At 42.0% G+C, this 26,270-nt stretch overlaps 1 protein-coding gene across 13 annotated transcripts in view; it reads left to right on the plus strand.

The window, feature by feature from the left end:
- BMPR1B (bone morphogenetic protein receptor type 1B) overlaps positions 1 to 26,270 on the plus strand; it is a 375,661-nt gene that overhangs the window by 330,671 nt on the left and 18,720 nt on the right. For all 13 annotated transcript variants that reach the window (XM_045018526.1, XM_045018531.1, XM_045018523.1 and 10 more), the window contains one exon: positions 8,502 to 8,661. In XM_045018526.1, coding sequence (XP_044874461.1) covers positions 8,502 to 8,661 — 160 coding nt within the window. The remainder of the gene's footprint in view (positions 1 to 8,501; positions 8,662 to 26,270) is intronic.

Here is a 26,270-nt window from a genome sequence, read left to right on the forward strand (position 1 = left end):
AGCTACAGGATCAGAATTTATTTATCCACCTTGTCCCAAACTCCTTAATAGTCCAAGCAGTCACTGAAAGAAGATAGCAACATCCACCCCTTCTGATAAGGAAGGTAAACATTTGGATCTGTTTGGAATATTTTTACTTCAACCAGCCTGCGGTGCCACATAGCAAATTGTCAGCGTATTAATGTCTAAATACGATTTTGTTAATTATTCCATATTCATGGAATTCACTGACAATCTCCCACAGGAGGATAGAGTGCAGTTCCAAGCTTATTGAGGAAGGTGAATTGATTTCCAGATCATCCCTCCAACCTTCAATGGATGGAGAGAACACAGACACCTGATGGTGAAGACTATTGGAGTGCCTACAGCGTTATAGCTTCATTCCTCCGGATTCCTCAGGGAAGTCCAATGTACTGTGCTCCCTTCAAACGGCAAATCCTCTAATCAGTTCAGTGTGAAGTCGAATGATTCATTACACTCATTGAAGGACTCATGGACAACCCTCCACTCACTGGAGATCTATACCTGAGCACCAAGGAGGAAATTCCACAGGCCCCAGTGATATAAACAATAACCAGCACTGCAACTCTTAATCATCTGAGGGGCTACGAGCCACCACTGAAATGACAGAGGGTGCAGTGGAGCAAGTAAATATTCCCCCCGTCTTCCTCTTTCCAACCTCAGCCTCCTGCTAATGAACACTTTTGACTGGGCCTTAGAGATCTGCGAATCATTCCAGATATCATGTCCCTTTACTCAAAATTTTAATACACAATTTGGTGCCCATCTAGCTCATTTCTCCCAAGCTTGGAAGATGATAATAGACAAATGAGGAGTCCTTGTGGCTCTTTACAGACTAACAAATTTATTTTGGCATAAGCTTTTGTGGGCTAAAACCCACTTCATCAGATGCATGGAGTGGAACATACAGTAGGGAGGTATAAATACACAGCATATGAAAAGATGGGAGTTCCCTTACGAAGTGGGGGATTCAGTGCTAACGAGCCAATTCAGTTTGTTAGGAGTAAGCAAGATCTATACCTGAGCCACAAGGACTCCTTGTTGTTTTTGCTGATACAGACTAACACAGCTACTACTCTGAAATAGACAAATGGGTTCTCAACATTGTTCATACTGGCTACACCCTTTTTGGCTCTCCCTTCCCCCTCCAAAACTCCATTCCCCATCCCTTTTCAGGGACCACTGTCATGAGAGGTTGCACGTTCACAAAATAGAATCCCTCCTTCACCCGGGAGCCACAGATCCAGTGCCTCCTTAACGCTGGGGAAAGGGTTTTCACTCAAAATATTTCCTCATCCTCAAAAAGAAGGGAAGATGGAGACCCATCTTAGATCTCAGACAGCTCAATGTCTTTATCCACAGATGGAGATTCAGGACGGTCACCATGACTTAAGTAATTCCCTCACTGAAAAAAAACTACTAGTTCACAGCTCTTGATATGAAGGATGCTTATTTCCACATAGACATCCATCCCTCAGACAGAAGATGCCTGAGGTTCACTATAGGTATGAATCACTGTCAGCACAAAGTGCTCCCCTTTGGCCTTGCAACAGCACCAAGGGTACTCTCAGTCATGGTAGCTCACTTCCGTTGCACAGATCTTCAGTTTTCCCCTACCTCAACCACTAGTTACTGACTGGGAAATCTCAGCAAGAGGTACTGACAGCCACCTCATCCCTTCTCAATCTCTCATGCTCTCTGAGAATCTGTGTGAACACAGAAAAGTCCATTTTAGTTCCCATGCAGATTATACAGATTATTGGGGCAACGCTGGACTCTCTCAGTTCCAAAGCATATCTTCCTCGGGACAGATGCCAGTCCATAAAGGATCTGGTCACTCAGCTCCAGCTGAGCCTGCAGACATCAATCCATTAATGTATCATCCTTTTAGGTCACATAGCCATGCATGTATCATGTATCTATGTGACACCTTTCACCAGACCCTGCCTTCGTTGCCTGGACAAGCTAATCTCGCTCCCCCCCCCACAGAGTGCAAGTGTATATGGTGGTCCCCTTCATTTCCCCATCACCACCCCCAAGAAGACATCTAGACAAGCATACTGTGACACCCTGGCACCCCCTTATTCACCACTGTCATATAATTAGTATATATTTTGCACAAAGTATGCCTTGTTGAGCTATCATTCTAAAAGTCTTGATCTGCTAGACATTAATACCTCATTGGATTGTATGCGCTATCATCGTATGTGAAGTTATGAAGTTTGGCCATGTATGTGTTACTGAAACATATTGTGAGGTTGAAAACACCCACAAGCAGCCTTTCAGGTATAATAGTAAAAAGGCCAAACAATGTTAATGGCTTATTGAGGAAATGCACACAAGCACAAGGATTACCCCAGGAACTGTGTACAATAGAAACCTCTCAAAGATAGCACTACACAATGCTACCCAGGTCACAGCAAAAGAACTTTCCAGTAAGTGAGAAGAAGATATAAAAGGGGGAAATGACATCATGATGGTACCTCACTCTCCCTACAAAAACAAACCTGGACTCACCTGAGGAACAAAGACTGACCTAGGGGAAGTGATGGTCTGGCTCAACAAGGCAGGGTTCTGGAGTCCCAACCTGCCATGGAAAATGGGCTCAGAGGTAAATTCAGCATGTTAGCTGACAGTCCCAAGTGGGTCTCTGTGACTGAACCCATCACAGACATGTCTCCTAGGACCATGAATGGGAACTACACAATTCCATGGTACAGATCATGTTTCATCAATGGGAGTCACCATCTTGGGATCTGTTTGTGTCCCAAGAGAACAGAAAAATGCCTCATTTACTATTCCAGGGAAGCTGAAGGTCAGGGCTTCAGAGGTGAGACACTTCTAATACCTTGGTTGGTACACCTTCCCACCCCTTCCACTCTTACCTTGGATTCTGAGGAAGATCAAGCAAGATGGAGCAGTGGTCATCCTGATTGCTCCCAGGTGACCCAGATAATTCTGATTCCCAACATCCTGCAGATATCAACATGCCCATACATCAGTATGCAGTTCTTCCCGGACCTATGGACCCAGGCAGGCATCCCAATCCAGCTTCCCTCCACCTGATAACCTGGAATTTGGATAGGCATCAAATCCAGAAAGGACATGTTCAGAATTGGCTCAGGCCATTCTTAACAATAGTAGGAGCCTACTAGAAAGGGCTACACAGCTAAGTGGAAAAGGTTCTTGGTCTTGTGTCAGCATCTCCAGAAAACCCAGAGGGCTCTACCTTCCCCACCAGATTGGAATATTTTCTTTCCTTAAGAACTTCAGATTTTTCCTTTAGCTCCCTATGGGTACACTTAGTGGCTATAAGTGCCTGTCATCCTCCAACTGGCAACCACTCTATCTTCCTATGACTATTGTTTTTCTGGAAGGTCTGATCAGAACCTTAGAATATCAGGGTTGGAAGGGACCTCAGGAGATCATCTAGTCCAACCCCCTGCTCAAAGCAGGCCCAATTCCCAGACAGATTTTTGCCCTGGATCAAGGATTGAACTCTCAACCCTGGGTTTAGCAGGCTAATGCTCAAACCACAGAGCTATCCCTCCCTCTTCCTTCCTTCCTTCCTTCCTACCTACTTCATCATGGGACCTCAGTCTGGTCCTCTCAGGATTAATAAGGCCTCCATTCAAACCCTGGTGTCGTGCTCTTTAACCCACTTATCTATGAATGTTGCTTGCTGGGGAGTGGGATTGATGCATTGTACAAGACAAAGTAGTAGTCTGTAGGGAGCTTGCTTCTGGTGATGAGCTTGATGAGGTTGGGGGGTTGTTTGAAGGCCAGAAGAGGGGCATTCAAACTTCTGATAAGATTTCTTTCAGGATGGGATTTCCATCAAGCATGAGTTGTAATTGTTTGAGGATAGCTCAGTGGTTTGAGCATTGGCCTGCTAAACCAAGAGTTGTGAGTTCAATCCATGAGGGGGGCCATTTAGGGATCTGGGGCAAAAATCTGTTTGGGGATTGGTCCTGCTTTGAGCAGGGGGTTGGACTAGATGACCCTCCTGAGGTCCCTTCCAACCCTGATATTCTATGATACCCTATATGGAAGCTTCCCCACCCAGGAGATACCAATTCAAAGTAGCACCATACACTTCCGGAATAACAATGCAAAACCTACAGAGACATGTCCATAGCTACAGTGATCAGTATACCCAGCATGCCTTTCAAGCTCCATCACAACATGCAGATGCCTATCACAACATGTGGTGTACCTCATCCAGTGCATCAAATGCCCCAACAACTCCTCTGTGGGTGAAACCAGACAAATCACTATACTCTCGGATGAACTCACAGACAAATGATAAAAGACAAAAACACCTGATCACCCATGGGCAAACACTTCATAAAGCAATCATTCCATATCTGACCTTTCAGTCCTCATCCTCAGAGGAACCTGCACAGCACCTTCAAAAGATGAGTCTGGGAGTTTAAATTCGTAATTCTGCTGTACCTTAAAAGCCATGGACTTCACAGAGATGCTGGTTTTCTGCCTCATGACAATTTGTAACATACCTTGCTGCCTACTAACCCTCCTTTGTCCTATGACTGAAGAGGTGTTAAATGTCACTTCATCTTAAGTGATTTCTTACAACATGTGTAAATATCTTATGACTAACAATCTGTCCCACCTTGTATTTAGCTGTGACACTGGTTACCTTCTCCAGATTTGAGGAAGAGCTCTGCGCAGCTCGAAAGCTTGTCCCTTCCATCAACAGAAGCTGGTCCAATATAAAATATTACCTCACCCCCCTTGTCTGTCTCATATCCTGGGACCAACAAGCTACAACACCACAAACAATATTTGTGTCATGACTTTTTCTGATAAAATTTGATCTATGCAAAGAGAGAGAAATCCAAAATTGATGACTTCAGTAGGAATTTTGCCTAAGGACTGCAAGAACTTGTGAACAGCACAGCCAAAAAAGCCGAGAAAAGAAAATGTCATAAAACATAATCCCAAACATATTACATTTCCACTGATATTCCAAAATATCAATATTCTATCAGATGTATTAAATTGTCAAGTAAAATGCATTACAACCTCAACCTCAACTTTGGTCTTCGTAATACTGCATCATATTATTGAAAGGGAAGATTATTTTTCTTCATACCAAATTTAATTTACTCAGTTTTTTAATAAAACTGTGCAGTACCTTTTTTCAGTTTTTTGGCAACAGTGAGGATAGGATGTTGGAAGCCTGTTCGTCATTCTGTTTTTCTTCTTCAGTATATGATCATCACCAATAACATCTCATCAGCAATACTGTGGTTTTACTGTTACCGCTTTACTTTTGCATGCAGTATATCAGGCTGTGTTAAGGTATCCTTTATTACAGCTTTCTTTATGAGCTGCATTGTCACAGCTGATTATTTGCCAAAAAAAAGTGTGGAAATTCTTTTATCTGATGACTGACTGTAAAATACAGTGATTTAGCAGTTAACAATTTCCCTTGCCCATAAAACAATCATTTCAGTGCTGTAATTTTGGTCTGTTCAGATGTAATCATTCTACAGTGCATGCAGTATAGGTGTGATGTGATTTTTCATATTTTAATAAAAATAGACATTTTATGACAATGAAATTGAAAAATAATTTAGTAAGTGAATGGGCAAGTGCAGGATTTAGAAAAGTTAAAAGTCTTGTGTTATATTTCTTGAGACCTAAATTAATTCATTAGGTTGCCGGTAGTTGCTGGATTCACTGAGAGTAGTTGTTCTAGATCAAAATTGATTGATGTCACACTGTATTGCTGTCTGCACATCAGTCTCTGCCCAATGGATTGTCTTCTGATATTTGTGAGAAACGGAAAGACCTCAGGTTGCATTTATAGTGAAGAAGGCATTTACTTGTCTAAATTTGATAGCTTCAGAGACATACTATGATATTTAATTGTTCCAGATCCATTATTTATGTTAGACTTAGAATGTTTTGTAATTTTTGCCATAGAAAAGCTCTGGCTGGCTAGTAGCTACATCCAGAAAATGTCATGATTAAATCAGAGCCTAGTGTTTTCACTCAGTATTACTGTTAATATTTTTATTTAGATTCCCTGCCCCATGAGCCAGATGTCTGAAAATATTTGACTGGAACATTTTAAAAGTTCAGTTCTTATCCACAAATAACAATGTAACATAGTCAGAAAACCTGCTTTGTGACTGCTTGTTGAAAGAGGACTTTGTTTAAAAATCTGTGTTCCAGTGACCCACAAAGGGAACATTTATTGATGTTAATTTGTTGCATATAGGCTGGATTTAAAATATGATAAATACAAATGTAACACTTTTAGAGAAATAGAAGCAGATCATAATGCAAATATGATGTATTTTAAAAAGAAAATAATATTAATCATAGCTACGGGAAAGTAGAGAATATATCAGATGTCGTGAATTCCGTGTGTAAATTGGTTTTAATTTCTGATTTTGCTAAGTTTTTTTTTTTTAAAAAAGCAGCTATGGGACTTTGGGGAAGCCAGGTATATCGTGCACCAAATGCAAATGTTTTATGTTATGGATACTTCACAGTGAGCTTTCGGTTTGACTTTCAGCAGTGCCAAGTACTCAAAGCTCTCATGGGGTCCAGTGGGATGTGAGACTGTTGAGGACCTTCCAAGATCAGGCCATGAATGTATATTCCACGTGCCTTTTAATGTACATTCTGTGGGCTTTTGTTTATATTTCACATGCATTACATTAGTGGTTGTATTCAAATATTTTTCGTGATGGGGATAGTTTGATATTTTCTGCCATAGTCCGTGGAGGTGAAATTGGAATGGGAGGGCTACAGTGTCCCCAAATCTAAGTTTTCTCTCTAGATCAGTGGTTCTCAGGCATTTCACCATCAGGTCACACTTTTATCAAAGCTTATGAGCTCAGAACCCTTTTTCCCGGTTTGCTGAAGATTTTGTTCATTTATATCACCCATTAATGAATGAGGAGAACACTAAAGCTTGTACAGCCATTGTAGCTGTTATCTGGACAGGTTTCATTGAGATGGAAAAGATAAGCTCTGTGTGCAGAGTTTATCCAGGTGCAGAGAGATTGATCCAGCCTGAAACCTGAAAGCGCCCTGTGAGTCCCAGGAGGAGACTGGGCCTAACGGGGGGAAAAGGTTGAGGGGGATAGCCCTATGGTTCCTATCCCTTTAGCCTTTTACCCCTTCAGCCTCTGCCATCCCCTTCTATCCCTATCACCTCTTCGCCATTAAAGTGCTGGCCACTCCACCTCTGCTTCCTCCTCCGTTTTTTCTGCCCAGCCACTCCACACCAGTGGAGGGAGCAGAGTAGAAAAGCTAGTCTCCCTGTCTTGTCCTCAGTTGCATCACAGCTACCCACAGTGCTAAGGAATAGTCACTGCTGAGGAAACTATGCTTATTCCCTGCAGACCTGCCTGGAGGCATGAGAAAAAGTGTTTCGCTGGATCTGGAGAAACAGACCAGGAATCGAGAGTATGCAAATGGTTTTTAAAGATTGTAAATAAAAAAGTAAGACAAGAATGTGGGGGGTTTATCCAGATGCTGTCTAAGCTCCACAGGTTGAGAGTTGGCTCCAGAAGACACTTGAAAGAGATTACAGGTGGGGGAGGAGAGAGAAAATTAAAAGTAAGAAACTACCAATGCTGGTTTTAATGCCGGGCTAATTTTTTTGTCCTCGAGACTGAAATTCTAAGTCTATGTTAGTTTTAAGTGCTGCGTGAGTAGTACTGAAAAAGAGAAAATCCTTTGAAACCCCACCACCACCACCACCATCACCTCCAAAAAGACAGAGCCCTAAATCACCTCATGCTTGCTGGTTTGAGAAGGGATTAATAACCTCTGTAAGGCTTGGAATTGTTCATCCTAAAGTGCATTTGTACTCTATGGTTACTATATAAAAACTGGCACTTTCTTACTTAATAGACTATACTATGTATATTTAAAGTAATATTTCTTGCTTTTGGTGACAAAAATAAGTTGTTTTTAACATTTTTTGTTAAAGCCTTTTACCCCTAATTGAAGAGGCAACATAAATTTAGGAGAGAGAGCTGGATTCTATTCCATCCACTCACCATCAATAAACTATTACTAAAATTACGGGACCAAACCTTGCCCTCTGTTACAACTGTGCAATTCCGCTGAAGGTAGTGGTGTAACCAAGTACGGAATTTGTCTTACAGAATCTGGTACTGGTAATGATGCACCAAAGCGGGGGGGAGGAGGCGGGGGGAACAGTTTGATTCTCAGCCCCCACTTGAGGTTGTATGAATGGTTGTTAGAAAATGTATACAATTAGCAAATTTGATATGGGATCATTGAGTCACAATAAACATAAAACCCCATGATTACATTTTTAGAGTCATCTTAAAACTGCACTTTAATCTCCAATACAAAACAAAGAACTGTCTAAAATTTTTGCGAGTAAGAAAAAAAAATAGACTTATTCACAGTCTTTCACAACCCCCCTCCCACCTGGAAACTTACATTTCTTCTTTCTTTTGTAGCCAGTGGTCTAGACAAACCGTATTTGCGGAGTTCTGGACAGTTGAACTTGGAGAACAGAAAGGAAGATGGTGAGAGTACAGCACCTGCTCCTCCCCAGAAGCCACTGCAGTGTCACTGCAATCACCACTGTCCAGAGGACTCAGTCGACAGCACCTGCAGGTTGATGGGACAACTAGTCTTTCAGCTATTTTGGGGGGAAGGTTATGTACAATAATCAACATTTTAAAACTTGGGTGCATCAAGTTAGGCATCTCAGTCTGTTTAGGCACCTTTAATACAATCAGTGTAAAATTAAATGGGAGTGGTGGAGCTCTATAAATCAGACCATTTTTATGTAGGTGCCTCAATATAGATTTTAGGGGCTTAACTTGATGCATTCAAGTTTGAAAATTTAGGCCAATGCTTGTCTTAATAATTTGCATATGAAACATAGTTGAACAAAAAGTTATCAAAAAGTACAAGCCATAGCTTAGTATGGATGGAGCAAATTGCTCTTCCCCTGTGCATAAGGACCAGCATTAAAGAAATTGTGCTTCTCCTGGAGTAGTGTAATGCATTGCCTCTTTGGAGGGTTAGTGGCTAAATAATGGCACAATCTAGCCTGAGGATGTATATGTGATTAGCCTTTCTTGTAGCACCGTGAGGGGAAAATGCTGCTCTCAGATTGGTGTGGTGAATTTCAACTCTGTTATTCTCTTTTCCCTGTATATGTGGAACTCAGTTCTGCTTCTGTAAGGAATGTGGAATACTGAAGATTTTGCTATTTAATGTTAAGTTCCTACAGCTTTTATGCTCTCATCCAAGTCCGGTGGAGTATTGGGTATGCAATAACTATAGAACTGGAACATAGGTATATTACTGTGACTTGGACATTCCAGCTGGGTATGCAGTTTAATCTGAGGAGGTTACAGGGAGTCTGATAATTTAATACTACTGGACTACATTTCAAGGCAAAGTGTTATAAAAGAACAGGATGGGAGGAATCTCCAAGGTTGTTCAAGATGTTTATAGAGATTTGGAGGGGGTGTTTTAAAAACAGTTGCTTCTCAGTTCGACACTATTCTGCACAGCCTGCAGTTTCAAGATTTGTCAAATTTAAAAGTGCCAAAGCTTTGATAAGAGCCTTGGGTAGTATTTGTCTGTCCCCTTTCAGCTCCTCCTCCGAGTCTTAGCGCTCTGTCTAGATGAAGCAGCATCTAACCGCTATTGCATGGTATTTTGTTTTAAGGTTTAAAACTCCACACTTGGCTACCAGTTTGCAGGTTCTTTGCTGTGTGAATCAGCCATTTCCTATTCATGTCTAAGGAGAGCCACTGTTTTTACACATGCCAGCTTTCACAGCAGAAGTCTTGTAAAGCAGTAGCTAAAAAGTTGCAGCTGATTAGAAAATACAAAGGTGTCCACTTTGGAAACATTCAATTGGCTGGTGTGAGTACCCCCATGTGCTAGAAACAGAACCTGCCACCAAGCTAACACTCGTTAGCAGTGTAATGTGAAGTTTCTGAGGGTTTGTCTATACTTAAAACACTACAGTGGCAGTAGATAAGCCGCTGTCGCATTTCAGAGTAGGCACTACCTAGTGGATGGAAGGGGTTCTCCTATCATTATAGATAACCCATTTCCCTAAGAGGCAGCAGGTAGATCAACAGAAGAATTCTTCTATCGACCTAGTGCTGTCTAAATGGGGACTTAGGTCGGCTTACAATGCTGCTCATGGGTGTGAATTTATTACACCCCTAAGCAACATAGTTAAACTGGCCTAATTTTCTATTGTAGACCAGCCTACGGCGATATCTACATTTAAAGTGCTACAGTTGCAGCACGGGCAGTCTAGACCCTGACTACAACAATAGGAGGGGATTCTCCTGTCCCCGTAGTTAATCTACCTCGTCTCTGAGAGGCGGTTGCTAAGTCGATGGAAGAATCGTTCCTTCTGTTGACCTTGCACTGCCTCCACCAGGGGTTAGGTCATCATAGCTACATCTCTCAGGGTGTGATATTTTCACACCTCTGAGAGGCACGGGTATGCAGGTGGAAGTTGTCAGTGTAGACCAGCCCTTGGATGTATTTTAACATAGTGCTCAGGAGCCATGAGCACAAATCCCACTCACAAACACCAGGATTTATTCAGAGTCCTTCCAGGTAACACTTTTAAAACATATCCCTTTAGTTTTAAATCATAACCTGTAGCTGTTTTCAGCTATGTGTACCTAAAGCTAACCACTTACAAACAGTTAAAAAAAAAGTAAAATGCTAGAATATGATGTCATTTCAGCCTAAATGAGAGAGGAAATTAATGTTAAATTTATGTTCTGTTAACATGATTCTCACATTGTTAAACATCCAGTCGCAAAATCATCCTTATTGGAGTCACACCTCTCTGGAGCTTTATTTCCAGTTTTAATTAGGGTGTCAGGTGTTTAGTTTAAACTGGAATTTACCTCACAAAACCTTATTCTCCCTCCAGCCCAGCACAACCCTTCTACCCCTGAAATGCTTTCATTTTCCCCCACCAGTTGCCCTCTCATATGTCATCTGAACACAGTACTCCTTGTTAATTTCACACTGAACAGTGGCATAAAAGAAAAAATTGCTAAGCCAGTACCTGGAAAATGGAAGTTTGTACCATATTTCTTATACTATATTTTTAAAGGTACCCTATGATTTATCAGCAATAAAATAAACATATAATTCAAAGGAACCTCTTTCCAAATATAATATAAAAGGACTCTTCTCAAGGATGACAATTTAATATTTGAACACCTCCCATCATTGTAGAATCTATGTCTGAGCTCCAAGTGACACTGATTTTCCTTATATTTGCAGAGTCCAGTTAGTTTTTAATATTTTTTCTTTTTAAAGTCTTCAGTACATAATTCAGAATTAAGGAAGAGAGATACAAAGGGACCTCTGTATTGAGAAGGGTGCCCAGCCTCTGAAGCTGGGAAGGAGTAAGTGAGCGATATTAGAGAGACGAGGTGGGTGAGGTAATGTCTCCTATTAGACCAACTTCTGTTGATGAAAGAGAGATACGTTCAAGCTACACAGAGCTTTTCTTCAGATCTGGATGGAGGGATACTCAGGTGAAGGAGATAGAGCTGAGAGAGATTGCTAAGTCACCAATCAGCTGACTGTGTTGTAACCAGTTCTCAAGAGATTTGGCCGAGCCTACCCTGCTAAACTGGGACTCCTTTTACTTTGGGACCCTCACACCATAGAACCTTTAATTTTCACCCTTCACTGTAATCTGAATTGCTGTTTGCACATTGCAATGCCTTAAAACAATCAGGAACTTTCATTCTGCTTCTCTATAAATGATGTTTCTCCTTATCAGAGTTCAAATGAAGGAGCTGCCACTGTATTTGCGCGATGTATAGGTGAACTAATTCTGGTAAAATCTTCTTACAGTAGTTCAGTTAATTATCTCCGCTCTATCACCCCTAATCACCAAAAGGGCTTCCTATCTTTTATGAAATCCATCTCAGTCTCTCAGCAACCCTATCAGTCTGTTAGGTTGTTGGCTGCCTTTAGATCTCATGAGTTATGAGATTTCATTGTGCACAGAGTTGGAGCAGTGTATTCTAGGTCACCCCTAACCCAACAATGCAAGTGAAATTTCATTAGACCAGCTGGCCAGAGCCCAGCAAAATTTCAGGCTTGAGACCCATCTTGTTGGAACACTACCAAAGGCAGGGGACCTTTCACGGGTCAAGGAACAGCTTTTCTGAAAGTTCAGTGAGAAAGCATTTCCAGGTATATTCAAATTAAGACTCAGATATAGAGTACAGCCCTGTAGCAACTGCAGTGAGGTACAGTATTGAATTTCCTTCTGTAAAAAGCAACCTGCTTCTCTGCCAGAAAATTTTGGTCCACTATGACAGGTATTTACTTGGGGTGGTATGACACAACTGACTGCCAACCAGCTGTACTGTTATCCATCTGGATGTTTGTATAAAAATGAGGACATCTTGTGGCCACTTAGAAACCCCTCCAGGATTGTATTTCTTATGCCTTTTGCAGGGACTACATGATATAGGCATTACTTTCTTTTCAAGTCAACATTCCAAAAGCAAGTGTCTGTCAATTCCATAGTACTGTGAACAATGGGCAATTTTATATAGCATGTGTTCAGCAATACTTTAGCCCTACAGATAAGTTAAGAACACGCTTAATTATTTTCTCTTAAAGCTAGCATGATTTTAACATTAAAAAAAATGATTACTGTCATTTATAACAACGATGGCCCTTTTAAACACTTGACAACTAAAATAAATGGCTAGGGTTAGCTTATTGTCTACAGTATTCCTCTCCTACTTGCCTATACTTACTGTAGGTAATACCTTTATTACTCTAAACCATGGCGTTATCCAACTGCAAATATTGACTTAGTTATCTAAGGCAATTGGCAAATTTTCAAGGGTCACCTTTATATTATGTAGTTAACTAGTAATTTAGTCTTGAAAATGATTGTTTTGCACCTAGATTTCAGAGACAGAATAGGGTGCTTAGTTTCATGTTTGTCTTTGGGCTTCAGCATGAATTCTCTAGAGTCCGATAGGTTTTCAAGGCTATGGGTATTGTGTATCCTTGTTACCTTACATTATCACAAAAGATATGCAAATAGTGTCAGTCTAACTGAGGGAGACAGTGGCTGAGCACACAGGTGTTTGGAAGACTGATTGATTAACAGGGACCTTTCTCAGGAAGAGGTGAAAGTATTTGTAAGAACTTCATATGTTTATACTTGTAAAGATTGTTAACTCACAACCTGTTGAAACTTTAACCCTCTTTCTGCTGTGAGGGTTCAAAATAAGTTTTCAAAACAGAATTTCAAAGCTGCTTAGTTTCAAGACAAATTGAGCCTCATTTTAAAAATTGAAACGATGCATTTGCATGTGCAGAATGCATGCATGGTTACTGCAGTCATGCATACCTATAGGGTAGTTGCATACAACAACAAAAAATGGACTTAACTGGGCATGTACACAATGCAATCAGAGTAATCACATTCACTGATTAGGTGCATGGTCATATATACAATTTTCTGTGCACAAACATGTGCCTGCAGTTTTAAAAAGTCTGTCCCATAGCTTTTGTCCGACTGCCATGCAAAGCAAGTTCCGCCTGGTTTCTCAGATATTACCTAATGGTCTGTTTTGATTGTGTTTCTACACAGCTGTGTTTTAAAGCAGATAAAACACTTAGCTTTGGTTTATCAACTGTAATAGAGAATAAAATTGCTTTGCCAGAACAAGCTGAGGGGATGTTTGCATCGGACATGTGAGCAATTTTATTCTCATTTTGTTCTCAAACTATGGAGCTGTGAGTATCTCTAATTTCAAATGTATGGGGAGAGGACTTCAGCTGAAATACCAAATTAAGGTCCTTTGCCTTTTGTCAGAAGTAGGGCTGTCGATTAATCACAGTTAACTCACGCGATTAACTCAAAAAATAAATCATGATTAATAGCAGTTTTAATCGCACAGTTAAGCAATAGAATACCAAGTGAAATTCATTAAATGTTTTGGATATTTTTCTACATTTTCAAATATATTTATTTCAATTACAACACAGAAAGAAAGTGTACAGTGCTCACTTTATATTATTTTTATTACAAATATTTGCACTCTAAAATTGATAAAAGATATAGTATTTTTCAGTTCACCTCATACAAGTACTGTAGTGCAATCGCTTTATTGAGAAAGTGCAACTTACAAATGTAGATTTTTTTTGTTACATAACTGCACTCAAAAACAAAACAGTGTAAAACTTTAGAGCCTACAAGTCCATTCAGTCCTACTTCTTATTCAGCCAATCACGAAGACAAACAAGTTTGTTTACATTTACAGGATATAATGCTGCCTGCTTATTATTTACAGTGTCTCCTGAAAGTGAGAACAGGCATTCTCATGGCATTTTTGTAGCTGGCATTGCAAGGCATTTATGTGCCAGATATGCTAAACATTTGTATGCCCCTTCATGCTTCGGCCACCATTCCAGAGGACGTGATTCCATGCTGATGACGCTCGTTAAAAAAATAATGTGTTAATTAAATTTGTGACTGAACTCCTGGGGGGAGAATTGTATGTCCCCAGCTCTGTTTTACCTGCATTCTGCCATATATTTCATGTTATAGCAGTCTCGGATGATGACCCAGCATGTTGTTTGTTTTAAGAACACTTTCACTGCAGATTTGACAAAACGAAAAGAAGGTACCAATATGAGATTTCTAAAGATAGCTAGAGCACTGGACCCAATATTTAAGAACGTGCCTTCCAATACATGCCTTCCAAAATCTGAGAGGGACAAGGTGTGGGGCATGCTTTCAGAAGTCTAAAAAGAGCAACACTCCAATGTGGAAACTACAGAACCTGAACCACTAAAAAAAAATAAAAAAATCAACCTTCTGCTGGTGGCATCTGACTCAGATAATGAAAATGAACATGCGTCGGTCTGCACTGCTTTGGATCATTATTGAGCAGAATCTGTCATCAGCATGGACCAATGTCCTCTGGAATGGTGGTTGAAAAGCAAACTTTTGTTATGATTTGAAGGGGGAAGCTGTATCACTCAGCTATTTTTATTCATATTATTCCAAAAAAAGAATATTCTGCCATTGCTTAAAATCTAGCACTGCCTAGGTTAAGTGTAACTCCTTAAATACTTTGGGAGAGAAGAGCAGGAGTCCTTATTAAGCATGGGCTAAATGATTCAGTTACAACAAGACCTTGGCGTGAATCTTTCTCCTCCATCCATGAACCCAATCCAAATACAGTATTGTGTTGAGGTAAGCCTGGTTTCCTCTGTACTCTCAAAATTAATACAGTTCATGACTCCCACGTTCTCTCTGCACACTGCCTTAATCTGTTTTGAATGGGAATTGTCTTACTTTGTGTTTTGTAAAAGCATCATGGCCTAAATTTTCCAAGGTGTCTAGCAAATTTCAGGTGCCCAACTCGAGCCACTTAATGGGGCCTGATTTTCAGAGTGCAGGTGCTCGAAACTTTCTGGAAATTAAGGCCTTGTTAAGGTCTCACGTTGGTCGTTCAAAATCACTAATCACTTTTTGAAAATGTAGGCCCATGTACCTTTCTGTTGCTATATATGTTATGGTAAATAATCACTGATAATACTCCAATCTCTGCTGAACCCCTTTGCACTGTCCCAGCTAGCACAATGAGCTTCAGAGAGGAAGCCCTAGAAAATGGGAGATTTCCACAATAAACTGAATTTACTTAAACCAAGAACACACTCCATATTAGAAAATACTCACTCTACATTTGTCTTTTCATTTTGCAATGTTAAAATAATGGAGCTGGCTCAGCCTAAGATCTTGCATATGTGCACAGAAAATTACTTGTTTTAATCTGCTTTGTTTTTTCAACCAAAAAATTAGAATATAAATTATCAGTATTTTGATCATTCATTTTTGTAAATAACCCAAGTACCTGTTCAAGTGAATTTTGTATGTGATGATAGAGACAGAAGCAAAAATACAGAGGGATGACTCAATGGTTGGTAGTATTGCCATGTCAGAGTCACCATCAGGTTGGAAACTGTAGATATAGGCTCTGTACTTAACACAGTGAGGGTACGTCTACACTACGGGACTATTCCGAATTTGCATAAACTGGTTTTGTAAAACAGATTTTATAAAATCGATTGCGCGCGGCCACACTAAGCCCATTAATTCGGTGGTGTGCGTCCACGGTCCAAAGCGTCGGCTTCTGGAGCGTTGCACTGTGGGTAGCTATTCCGTAGCTATCCCATAGTTCCCGCAGCCTCCCCCGCCCCTTGGAACTTCCGGGTTGAGATCCCAGTGCCTGATGGGGCAAAAATCATTGTCGCGGGTGGTTCTGGGTAAATGTCGTTAGTCACTCCTTCCTCTGGGAAAGCAACGGCAGACAAGCATTTCGCGCCTTTTTCCCCTGGATTGCCCTGGCAGATGCCATAGCATGGCAATCATGGAGCTTGTTTTGCCTTTTGTGACTCTCACGGTATGTGTACTAGATGCCGCTCACAGAGGCGATTCAGCAGCGCTACACAGAAGCATGCTTTTGCTTTTGCATGACAGCAGAGATGGTTACCAGCCATACTGCACCATCCAAACCCTTCCATAAATTGGAACTAAGATGATCATGGCTACCAGTCCTTTTGTACCATTTGCTGCTGTCATAAGTGCCCCTGGCTGCTCTTAGCCAGGGGCGCAAAAGCCAAAATTGGGAATGACTCCCTGAGTCAATCCCTCCTTTTTGGTATCTAAAAATAGAATCAGTCCTACCTAGAATATAGGCAAGTGTACTAGATAACCACTGTATCATAGAACCAGAGAGCACAGCTGCTCTGTGTCAGATCCTGCAGAAACTATGATCTGTATGCTATTCATAGGGGGTGCTCCTGTAACAACCCCACCTGTTGATTTCGTTCTTCCCCCAGCCTTTCTGGGCTACCGTAGCATTGTCCCCCCACTTGTGTGATGAAGTAATAAAGAATGCAGGAATAAAAAGACATGGTGACTTGTTAGTGAGAAATGAGTGGAAGGCAGCCTCCAGCTGCTATGATAGTCCATACAGGACATTAAGCAGTGTGTAGGAGAGAAGCCCAGCATCCCTCTGCTAGTCCAGGGGCAACTGAATCTGTTCTTTACACATGAAGGGTGGGGGCTGATGGAGCTCAGCCCCCTGTTGCTATGATGATGATGGTTACCAGCCATACTGCACCATCCACCAGAAAAAATTAGGGTCAGGCGCCCTTGATCGACCTGACGGATGCTAGTCAGCATGGTTACTGCCCCATGTGCCAATAGGCTGATGACGAGGACAATTACCAGTCCTTTTGTACCATCAGCCACCCATGGCAGGGGGGGAGTGAGGATGTTGGTGTTGACGGCTGCAGCATCGTGTCTATCTGCAGCATTCAGTAAAGATAGGGTGACATGTAAAAGAGTCAGAGGATTGTTTTCCCTTTCGCTTCTGGGGGTGGGTGGGGGGGGGTGAGTAGATTGCCAAGCTATGCCCTGACCCACCGCGGACACTGTGTTTGACCCTAGAAGCATTTGGAGCTCAGCCAAGAATGCAAATACTTTTCGGAGGCTGCAGGAACTGTGGGATAGCTTCAGTCCTCCAGTCCTCCAGTCCATGAGCGTCCATTTGATTCTTTGGCTTTCCGTTACGCTTGTCACGCTGCAGTGCGCTGAGTCCCTGCTATGGCGTCTGTCTGGAGATTTTTAAAAAAGGATTCTGAATTTCATCTTCTGTAACGGAGCGCTGATAGAACGGATTTGCCTGCCCTTACAGTGATCACATCCGCATGGTCCGTGCTGGAGCTCTTTCTTTATTTTGATTTCGGACTGCATCGCCACCCGTGCTGATCGGAGCTCCACGCTGGGCAAACAGGAAATATTCAAAAGTTCGCGGGGCTTTTCCTGTCTACCTGACCACTGCATCCGAGTTCAGATTGCGGTCCAGAGCGGTCACTGCTGCACTGTGGGATAGCTCCCGGAGGCCAATACCGTCGATCAGCGTCCACACTAACCCTAATCCGATATGTTAATACTGATACTAGCGTTACTCCTCTCGTTAGGGAGGAGTACAGAAACCGGTTTAAAGAGCCATTAAAATCGATATATGGTGCCTCCTAGTGTGGACGGTTGTGGTGTTAAATCGGTTTTACGCTCCTAAAACCGGTTTAAACGCCTAGTGTAGACCAGGCTTAAATGAGCTTTATAAAGTGGTTCTCTGTGGGAGTTGGGAGAATCCTCCATTCCATGCTGCAGAGTGTCCTCACATCTTTCTGTGCAGTGTTGTAGAGAGGGTCGTCACTGATGGGGTAAGAAGAGTGTCCCTCTGTGACTTCTTGACATCTGGGATGTGCCCCACACAGCAGAACAGGATCAGTTTTGCTGACTTGGAGGCTTGTGTGGTCCTTTCACAGGCCGAGGATTTGTCCCATTATGAGCCAGATTCTGTGCTTTGTTGCAAGTGCATGGCTCCCACTGACTTCAAAGTCATTGCATACACATCTGAAGGCTGAATTTGGCTCAGCAGGAGTATAATGCAGTTCTTCTAACTGGGTTTCATGTTACTGTTACCACAATATTTTTTGCCAGAAAATGAGTTTGTGTTGAAAAAATGTACAGTGGCTCTTTGGTTTATGGACAGTGTTCTGCTAAACTTGGCTTTTATGAACATATTCGTAGGGTGATAGATATGACAAAATGTAGGAAGTAGATGCATGTTGAGAGTTTAAGTAGTTTCATAACTAGAGAAAGTCTGTAGAGCTTCACATAAGCATCTGAATGGTCAGGTTTCTATACAAACTGTAATTGAAGTTTCCCCATCATTACTAAGAACAATGCAGAAGTTGTTTTGCTGATTTGATTGGGACCATATGGGCAATATAATTTATGCTGCCAGTGTATTCAGAAATGTGCACAAGAGATGAAGTTTAAAAAAATAAAATCCTACAGGCTGCATTGCAGACCAAAGTAAGGTGGTGGTAATGTACTGAAAAGTAGGAGGTTTCTGGTTTAGTAGTCAGGGAGTTTAACCAACCTGCAGGTTGCAGGAAATGAATGAGGAAATAATTTCATCTGTCCAAATCTTTTTTGCCACCACAAGTTACTTAGCATATTCATTGAAAGATGGTTAAGGATTTATTATGCCTGTTATTTTTAAAGTCCTTCTGTGGTAGATGGGTATTTAAAGCATTTTTGTTTTTTATTTTAAAAGAAGAGAGGGAAAGAGAAATAGTAAGACAGATATTGATGTCATGCTACCATAGAAGCCCGGGGAGGAAATTTTCAACAATCAAAGTGCGGTCGCTAAAGTGTTGCATCTTTCATGAGAAATGGCTCTTCTCCAGTAAGGACATCTGCTTGAACAGCTGCAAAGCTCTTGGGCCCCCGTGCCTCGCTTCTGACATTTAGTAAAGGTCTCAGTTAAGATCACCTATGTCATTATAGTAATTGTTAATTGTAGCAATACCTTCTAGTTCAGGCTCTGTCAGCATTTCTGCTGTTCTTCCCCCACCCCACCCCCCGGTATTTGACTTGGTTGTAAAAAAAATCACCCTAGCCAAAATATGACATACCAGATCTCTGCTTGTGAATTATCACGTCCAAAATCTGTTCAATGTCTTTTCTGTACTGTAGCATAACATGATGCCTCACTGGAGGCATGGCCACATGCCTACATTTTACAACATTACATGGCTACATTTTACAACACCCAATTCAATTCAATAAATGTTTTTAATTTTTAAGTGAATGTAATTTTATTTAATAATCCATAAATGTTACACTATTGAGAATGAATAGTAGGGGTGGGAAGAGGCGGGGCAGCCCTGAGTACAGTAGTGTCCTGTACCCATCATGAGTTTAAAATGCATTCGAAGTGTTAAAAGTGGGCCTGTGTCTAAGAGGCAATGTAAGAGTGTAACATTAGAAGTGAAATTGGATGTTATAAAGTGTATTGAAAGAGTTGAGCATGCAGCTGATGTTGCTCATATTCTCAGTTTGCCTGCTTCAACGATACACTCAATGTTTAAAGAGTGCTAATCGAATTCATGAAAGCGCTAGAAGTGCTACGAAGTTGTCATCAGTGAAGATAACGAAACAGAGCAGCAGTACAGGGATCCTCAGACTTACGACACAATTTGTTCCTCAGAATTGCGTTGTAAGTCCAAACTCCTTTTCCTGTAGGAATCAATGGTATAAAGGGGGGATTGGTTCCTGAACCAAGACTTGATACACTATTTTCACCACAATAATCCAGATTGTTGTACTAAATGAATTTTAGATGACTAATGTAGCAACATCAATGCATTTATTTGGTAAACAGTATTAAAATAAACATAAAAGCACATATGCTTTGACTTTCCAGAACTTTTTGAAGGGCTCTTGGCTGGGGGCTTCGCTGAAGTCTGAGCTGCAGGTTTCTCTGGAGTCTTGTCTGCGATCTTGAAGTGTCCAAGGAAGTTTGGACAGATGTTCCCCTCTTCTCCTTGTAAATTTCTCTGTAGCACATGTACATGTTGGATATGCCCCTATTTGCGCTGCGTTATAATGAATGGAGCTGGAAGTAGGGGGGGGTCCTTGCAGTTGCTTGTCTGATTGGCTTCCACGGCCAGGGTAGCTTGTTGCTGGGTAGCATTGCCGTTTGTTTTTGATTGACTGAGCCCGGGGCCGGGAGCCAATCAGAAAGCTTGAACAGTGAAATCAGAGATTGGCTGAGGCTCAGCATGTGATGTGTGCTGTTCTCCCTGCCGGCTTTCATCGTAAGGGCAAAACAAGAGTCGTAGGGGCAAAACGGACAGTCAATTGAAAAGCGTCATAAGTGGCGTCCAACAGAAGTCGGGTGTCGTAAGTCCGAGGACTCCCTGTACAATGGAGAAGATGGAATGTTTGCTGGCTGATTGGATTGATGACCTCCATGAAAAGAAAACACCTGTGAGTTTAAGCTTGATTCAGGAGAAGGCCAAAAGCCTGTATAACGATTTAAAGGAAAGAGAGGGAGAGAGCTCAACAGCAGAAAAGGAGACCTTCCATGCTAGTCATGGGTGATTCCACAGATTTCAGAAGCGTGCCAATCTACATAATGTAAAACTCACAGGAGAAGTGGCCAGTGTGGATGAAGAAGCAGTTGAAATGTTTCCTACACAGCTAAACACAATTGTTTTGGAAGGTGGCTGCTCTCCAAAACAAGTTTTTAATGTCGACGAGATGGGCCTTTAGTGGAAGAAGATGCCAACAAAGACTTACATTTCTCATGGCAAGAAGACTGCTTCTGGATTCAAAGCCTTAAAAGACCGCTTAACCCTTCTGCTTGGGGGAAATGCAGAAGATGATTATAAGCTGAAGCCCTTGCTTGTCTATCACAGTGAAAACCCAAGAGCAATGAGGGGCTATGTCAAGTCTCATCTCCCTGTGATTTGGAAGTCAAATAGAAAGGCCTGGATGACATGCAATATTTTCCGTTTGTAGACCATGCTGTCCCTGAATTTAAGGCTTACTGTCAGAAGGAAAATTTGGCCTTTAAGATTCTCCTTCTGCTGGATAACGCAAGTGTCTATGAACTGGACAATGAAGCCCTCTGCCCGAAGGTCAGTGTCCTATTTTTGCCACCCACATCGTCGCTGCAGCCTATGGACCAGGGTGTATTGGCCACGTTCAAGGCTTATTACCTACAGAGGATGTTCTCCGTGCTGATTAAGGAGATGGCAGGTGAAGGAAAGCCCAGTGTAAAGGAGTTTTGGAAGTCCTACAACATCTTGAACAGCGTGGAAAACATGGACGCGTCGTGGGAAGAGGTCACTTTGCAATATATGAATGGCGTTTTGCGCTGTGCAGTGCCACATGCTGTCCACAGATTCATGGGATTTGATGCCATTTCTGCTCTCGAGCAAGAAATTGTCAAGTTTGCGAAGGATATTGGCTTTGAGGAGGTGGAGGAAGATGATGTACAGGAGTTGTTGAAGTCTCATGCTGAGCAACTGACAAGGAGGAACTGATTGAGCTGGACAGCTGGACCAACAACGGATACTGAAGAAAGCAAGGACGATGACGACGATGACGTAGGGCAGGAAGCCAGGAGTCTGACGACAAAGAATCTCTCCCGTTTCTTTGGATTGCTAGATGAGATGACAAAAATCATACAGAGCAGTGATCCTTTTCGTGAACGGTCTGCCAAAGTCTCCAGGGCTCTCAGTGACACAGTGGCTTGCTACAGGGAGATCTGTCATTCAAAGAGTCATGCAGGAGAGCAGATGTCGATAAAATCCTTTTTTAAGACTTCTGCAACCGAAAAGCCAGCCCAAGAAAACCCAGCCGCCACCCCTACTTAAGTTTAGCATAATTGACATCGTTTTATACTGTACTGTATTTACTGTATTAAAATGTTCTGTGTGTTTGAACAGTGTTAGTAGGGTTCTACATTATTTTATTCAATGTTTTGTGTGTAAAATGTGTGCTGTATAACCTGTTAGTGTAAAAAGGTACACCGTTTACGTGAAAAGAGCATTGTCATAGGCAAGTGTGGTGAAGTTGTGAACGCATCTCCCTCTTATTCCATTATTTCTCATGGAGAAAAATTCCCCAGTATACGTCATTTCGGTATCCATCGCCCTTTTCAAGAACACAACACCAGTGTATACAGGGGACCCCCTGTATTCATCATTCTGTGTTATACATGCATACTTATATGCAATATGCAGTGAACTACAGCATAATAGATGTGGTACATGCTTGTTCAGATTGTTTTTAATGATGGAAAGATTTTAATTTCTGACATGGCTGAGTTGTGCAGCTGGAATGTGCTAGGCACTCCTCTCTATGTAGAGTGCGTTATATTCGACCTGTGAGGATCTCTTCCTCACCACCACAGTAGAGCTCTTCCAGGAGTTCTAGGAGACACTCTCTCTTCTACTCTCTTGCCCAGATCTCTGGGAGGCTTTCCGAGGGGTGAAGGTAACTTTTACACTGAAAATTCTCCCTCTTAAATCTCATTTTTCCTATATAAGACATTCACCTTTTAATTTCATTCCACATTCTTCATTCATTGTATCATGGTCTGAAGCTTGTGAGACATTCTCCTATTGCTGTCTCCAGAAAGAATGATTTCCTCCATCCCTCAAAGTTTTTGAGCTCTCTCCCCCTCTGCTTTCCATGATCTAACTTGCTTTGTCATTTTACATCAGAGTAAAATTTTCACAAGCACTTAAGTGACTTAGGAGCCTATCTCCCATTTTCAAAAGTGATTTATGAGTCTATGTCAGGGGTCGGCAACCTTTAAGCAGTGGTGTGTCGAGTCTTCGTTTATACATTCTAATGTAAGGCTTTGCGTGCCGATAATACATTTTAACGTTTTTAGAAGGTCTCTCTATAAGTCTATAATATATAACCAAACTACTGTTATATGTAAAGTAAACAAGGTTTTCAAAATGTTTCAGAAGCTTTATTTAAAATTAAATTAAAATGTAGATCTTATCAGTGTAGTGTGATCCTTGCCCTTGCTTTTCCTTGCTGAGTTTTCCAATGTATTTGGATACTTTAAGCTGCACACAGGCTTCTGAGTGATCACTTGTTAACCGGCTCCGAGAGGGACAGAGGACAGATTTCATGTGTGAAAATATCTGTTCACACAGCTATATGGATCCAAATGCTGAAAGCAATGCAAACGCAATTTTCTTCAAACAGTTAAATTTAACTGGCAGGGATGTCCAGCAGGTCAGAATAGAGGCCTCCATGATCTCTCTCGGTAGCTTCAAGTGCGCTCCGCAGAGCCACAAACTTTGATGTCCACAATTCTGAGCTTTTTAACTGAATGAGTTGCATTTCAAAATCTTCAACACCCATCCACTGAAATACAGACAAATCCAAGTCGCTTTCGTTGAACTTTTCAGGTTTAATTAGAAAAAAAAGCATTGGGCCAAATCGCTGGAAATCTTGAAATCTGTCAGAAAATTCTGATTCCAGTTCTTGCATGTACTTTCCAATTTCATCGACATTGACAGTGCAACGTGTCAATAGCTCTTTTATGAGTTGGAAGTAGCGGAAAGTAGAAGTTTGAATATCCCTGGAAAAAATGGCTAGTTTCACAAAAAATGCTTTCCAGGCTTCATAAAGATCCAGAACTGTTTGCCCTGCACCCTGGAGACAGAGGTTGAGTTCGTTTAGGTGAGTGGTGATATCAGTTAGAAACATAAGCTTACACAGCCATTTGTCATCATCCTGTTCGGGTTAGTTTTGTTCTTTTTCTGACAAAAAGGCCTTGATTGCATCAAAACAGTTTACAAAGCGTACCAAAACATTGCCACAACTTAGCCACCAAATGTTGCTGTGAAGTGGGATGTCGTTATAAGCACTGTCCATCTCTTCTAGCAGTGCTTGAAATTGTCTGATTGAGTAACAAGGAAATTCACAATTCGCACCACTGTATTCATGACATTATTAAGCTCTGAATTAGACATTTTAGCACACAGGTTTTCTTGATGGATGATACAGTGAAATTTGACTGTCAGATGGCCAGTTTGATCTTCAGGTAATTTCTGTTTTCCAACCATGGCAGGAGCACCATCTGTTGTCACACAAAATATTTTTCTGATGTCAACTCCTCGTTCTTCAAAATGGTTTACAAAACTTTCCAGTATATGTTCCCCTTTTGTTGTGCCATACAGGGGTTTTAGACAACAAAGTTCCTCTTGGATTTCATCGGAAGCACAATATCTTGCAACAACTGCCAAACGCGGAACGTCGTTTATATCCACACTCTCATCAACTGCAACACTATACACTGCTGTGTCTTTCAATGCAGTCGTCTGCTTTTCCTTAATGTTTTCTGCCATTTCACTTATGCGTCTCTCAACTGTTCTGGCAGAGATGGACAGTTCTTTTATTCTAGATATGATTGTATCTTTATTTGGCAAATCATTGAACAAAATCTCCGAACTGCTGAGAAAAACTTCTTTTATATATTCCCCATCTGTAAACGGCTTTCCGTTTTTTGCAATGCACTGTGCAGTCTTGTAACTTCCTTCTGTTATTTGATTTTTCCTTACACTTAAGCTTTTAAAAACACTGCTTTGCTTCTCATAGGCTGCTACTGCCTTTTTGATTGATTCAGTCTTGTCTGCTTCGTCAAGAAAGGTTTTCTCGTGCTTCATTTCAAAATGTCATCAAACACTTGATGTGCGACAAACAACACTTTCATGACAGAAAGCACAAATAGCAAGGTCCTTCTTTTCAATAAATCCAAATGCGTCTGTCCAAGCAGGCTGAAATGATCGGACATTTAGCTTCGCTTTCTTAGGAGCTGCCATTTTATCAAATGTTCCCTTCAGCTCTCAGTGGGGAAAAAATGGCGATAGAAGGCAGGCACAAGGTCAAACGCAGTGTGGTCTGATATAAGCAATTTTAAGATGGGGGTGCTGAGCTGCACCCCCTCTGGCCTTGTGTGCAATCCTCACTGACCCAGGCTGGGAACAGTGGGCCACAGTGGGGAGGTTGCATAGCAGTGATCCAAGGCCAGGAGCAGAGCCCAGGGTGGCCTGCTGGGACTCCAGGCCAGAAAGCAGCTGAGGAAGGCTGGAGATCCAGACCCCGGCTGGCAGGAGGTCAGCAAGTGGAACCCCAGATTGGCAGCTGAGGTGAGTGGAGCTGGCGGATGGTAGGGCTGAGCAGAGCCGGAGGCCTGGACCCTGTCTGGAAGGGGGCCTGCGCAAGGTGAGTGGGGCTGTGGCGGGGGGGGGACACCCAGGCTGGCAAGGGGCCAGCAGCCAGAACCCCAGAGCAGCGACTGAGCGGCTCCGCCCGCCGCCGCTCTGGGGTTTCAGCTGCGGGCTCCTGCCAGCTGAGGTCTCAGCCCCCTGCCAGCCTGGGGTTCCTTCTCCCAGGCCAGCAGCGGATGCTGAGTGGGGCTGTGGCCGGGGGGACCCCAGCTGGCAAGGGGCCAGCAGCGGGAACCCCAGAGCGGCGGTGGGCTGAGTGGCTCAGCCCACCCCGCGTGCCATTAAAAATCGGCTTGCGTGTCACCTTTGGCACACATGCCGTAGGTTGCCGACCCCTGGTCTATGTCCAGTTGAAAGTCACTAGAATGCCAAAACCTCCTGTGTCTTCGCTTTCCCTTCTTAATAGTACCTCTTCTAACAATTTGATTTTCTTTCTCCTCCTTTTGTATATTGGCTCTATTAGAGACCATCAGTTGTTGACTTCTTTTGTTTTTCAATTGATTGCAATTTATTGTTTTGTTACTGTGTCCCTCAGTTACTCTTAC

The sequence above is a fragment of the Mauremys mutica genome, chromosome 5 (assembly GCF_020497125.1).
Source record: "Mauremys mutica isolate MM-2020 ecotype Southern chromosome 5, ASM2049712v1, whole genome shotgun sequence".
In the NCBI taxonomy this organism is placed as follows: Eukaryota; Metazoa; Chordata; order Testudines; family Geoemydidae; genus Mauremys; species Mauremys mutica.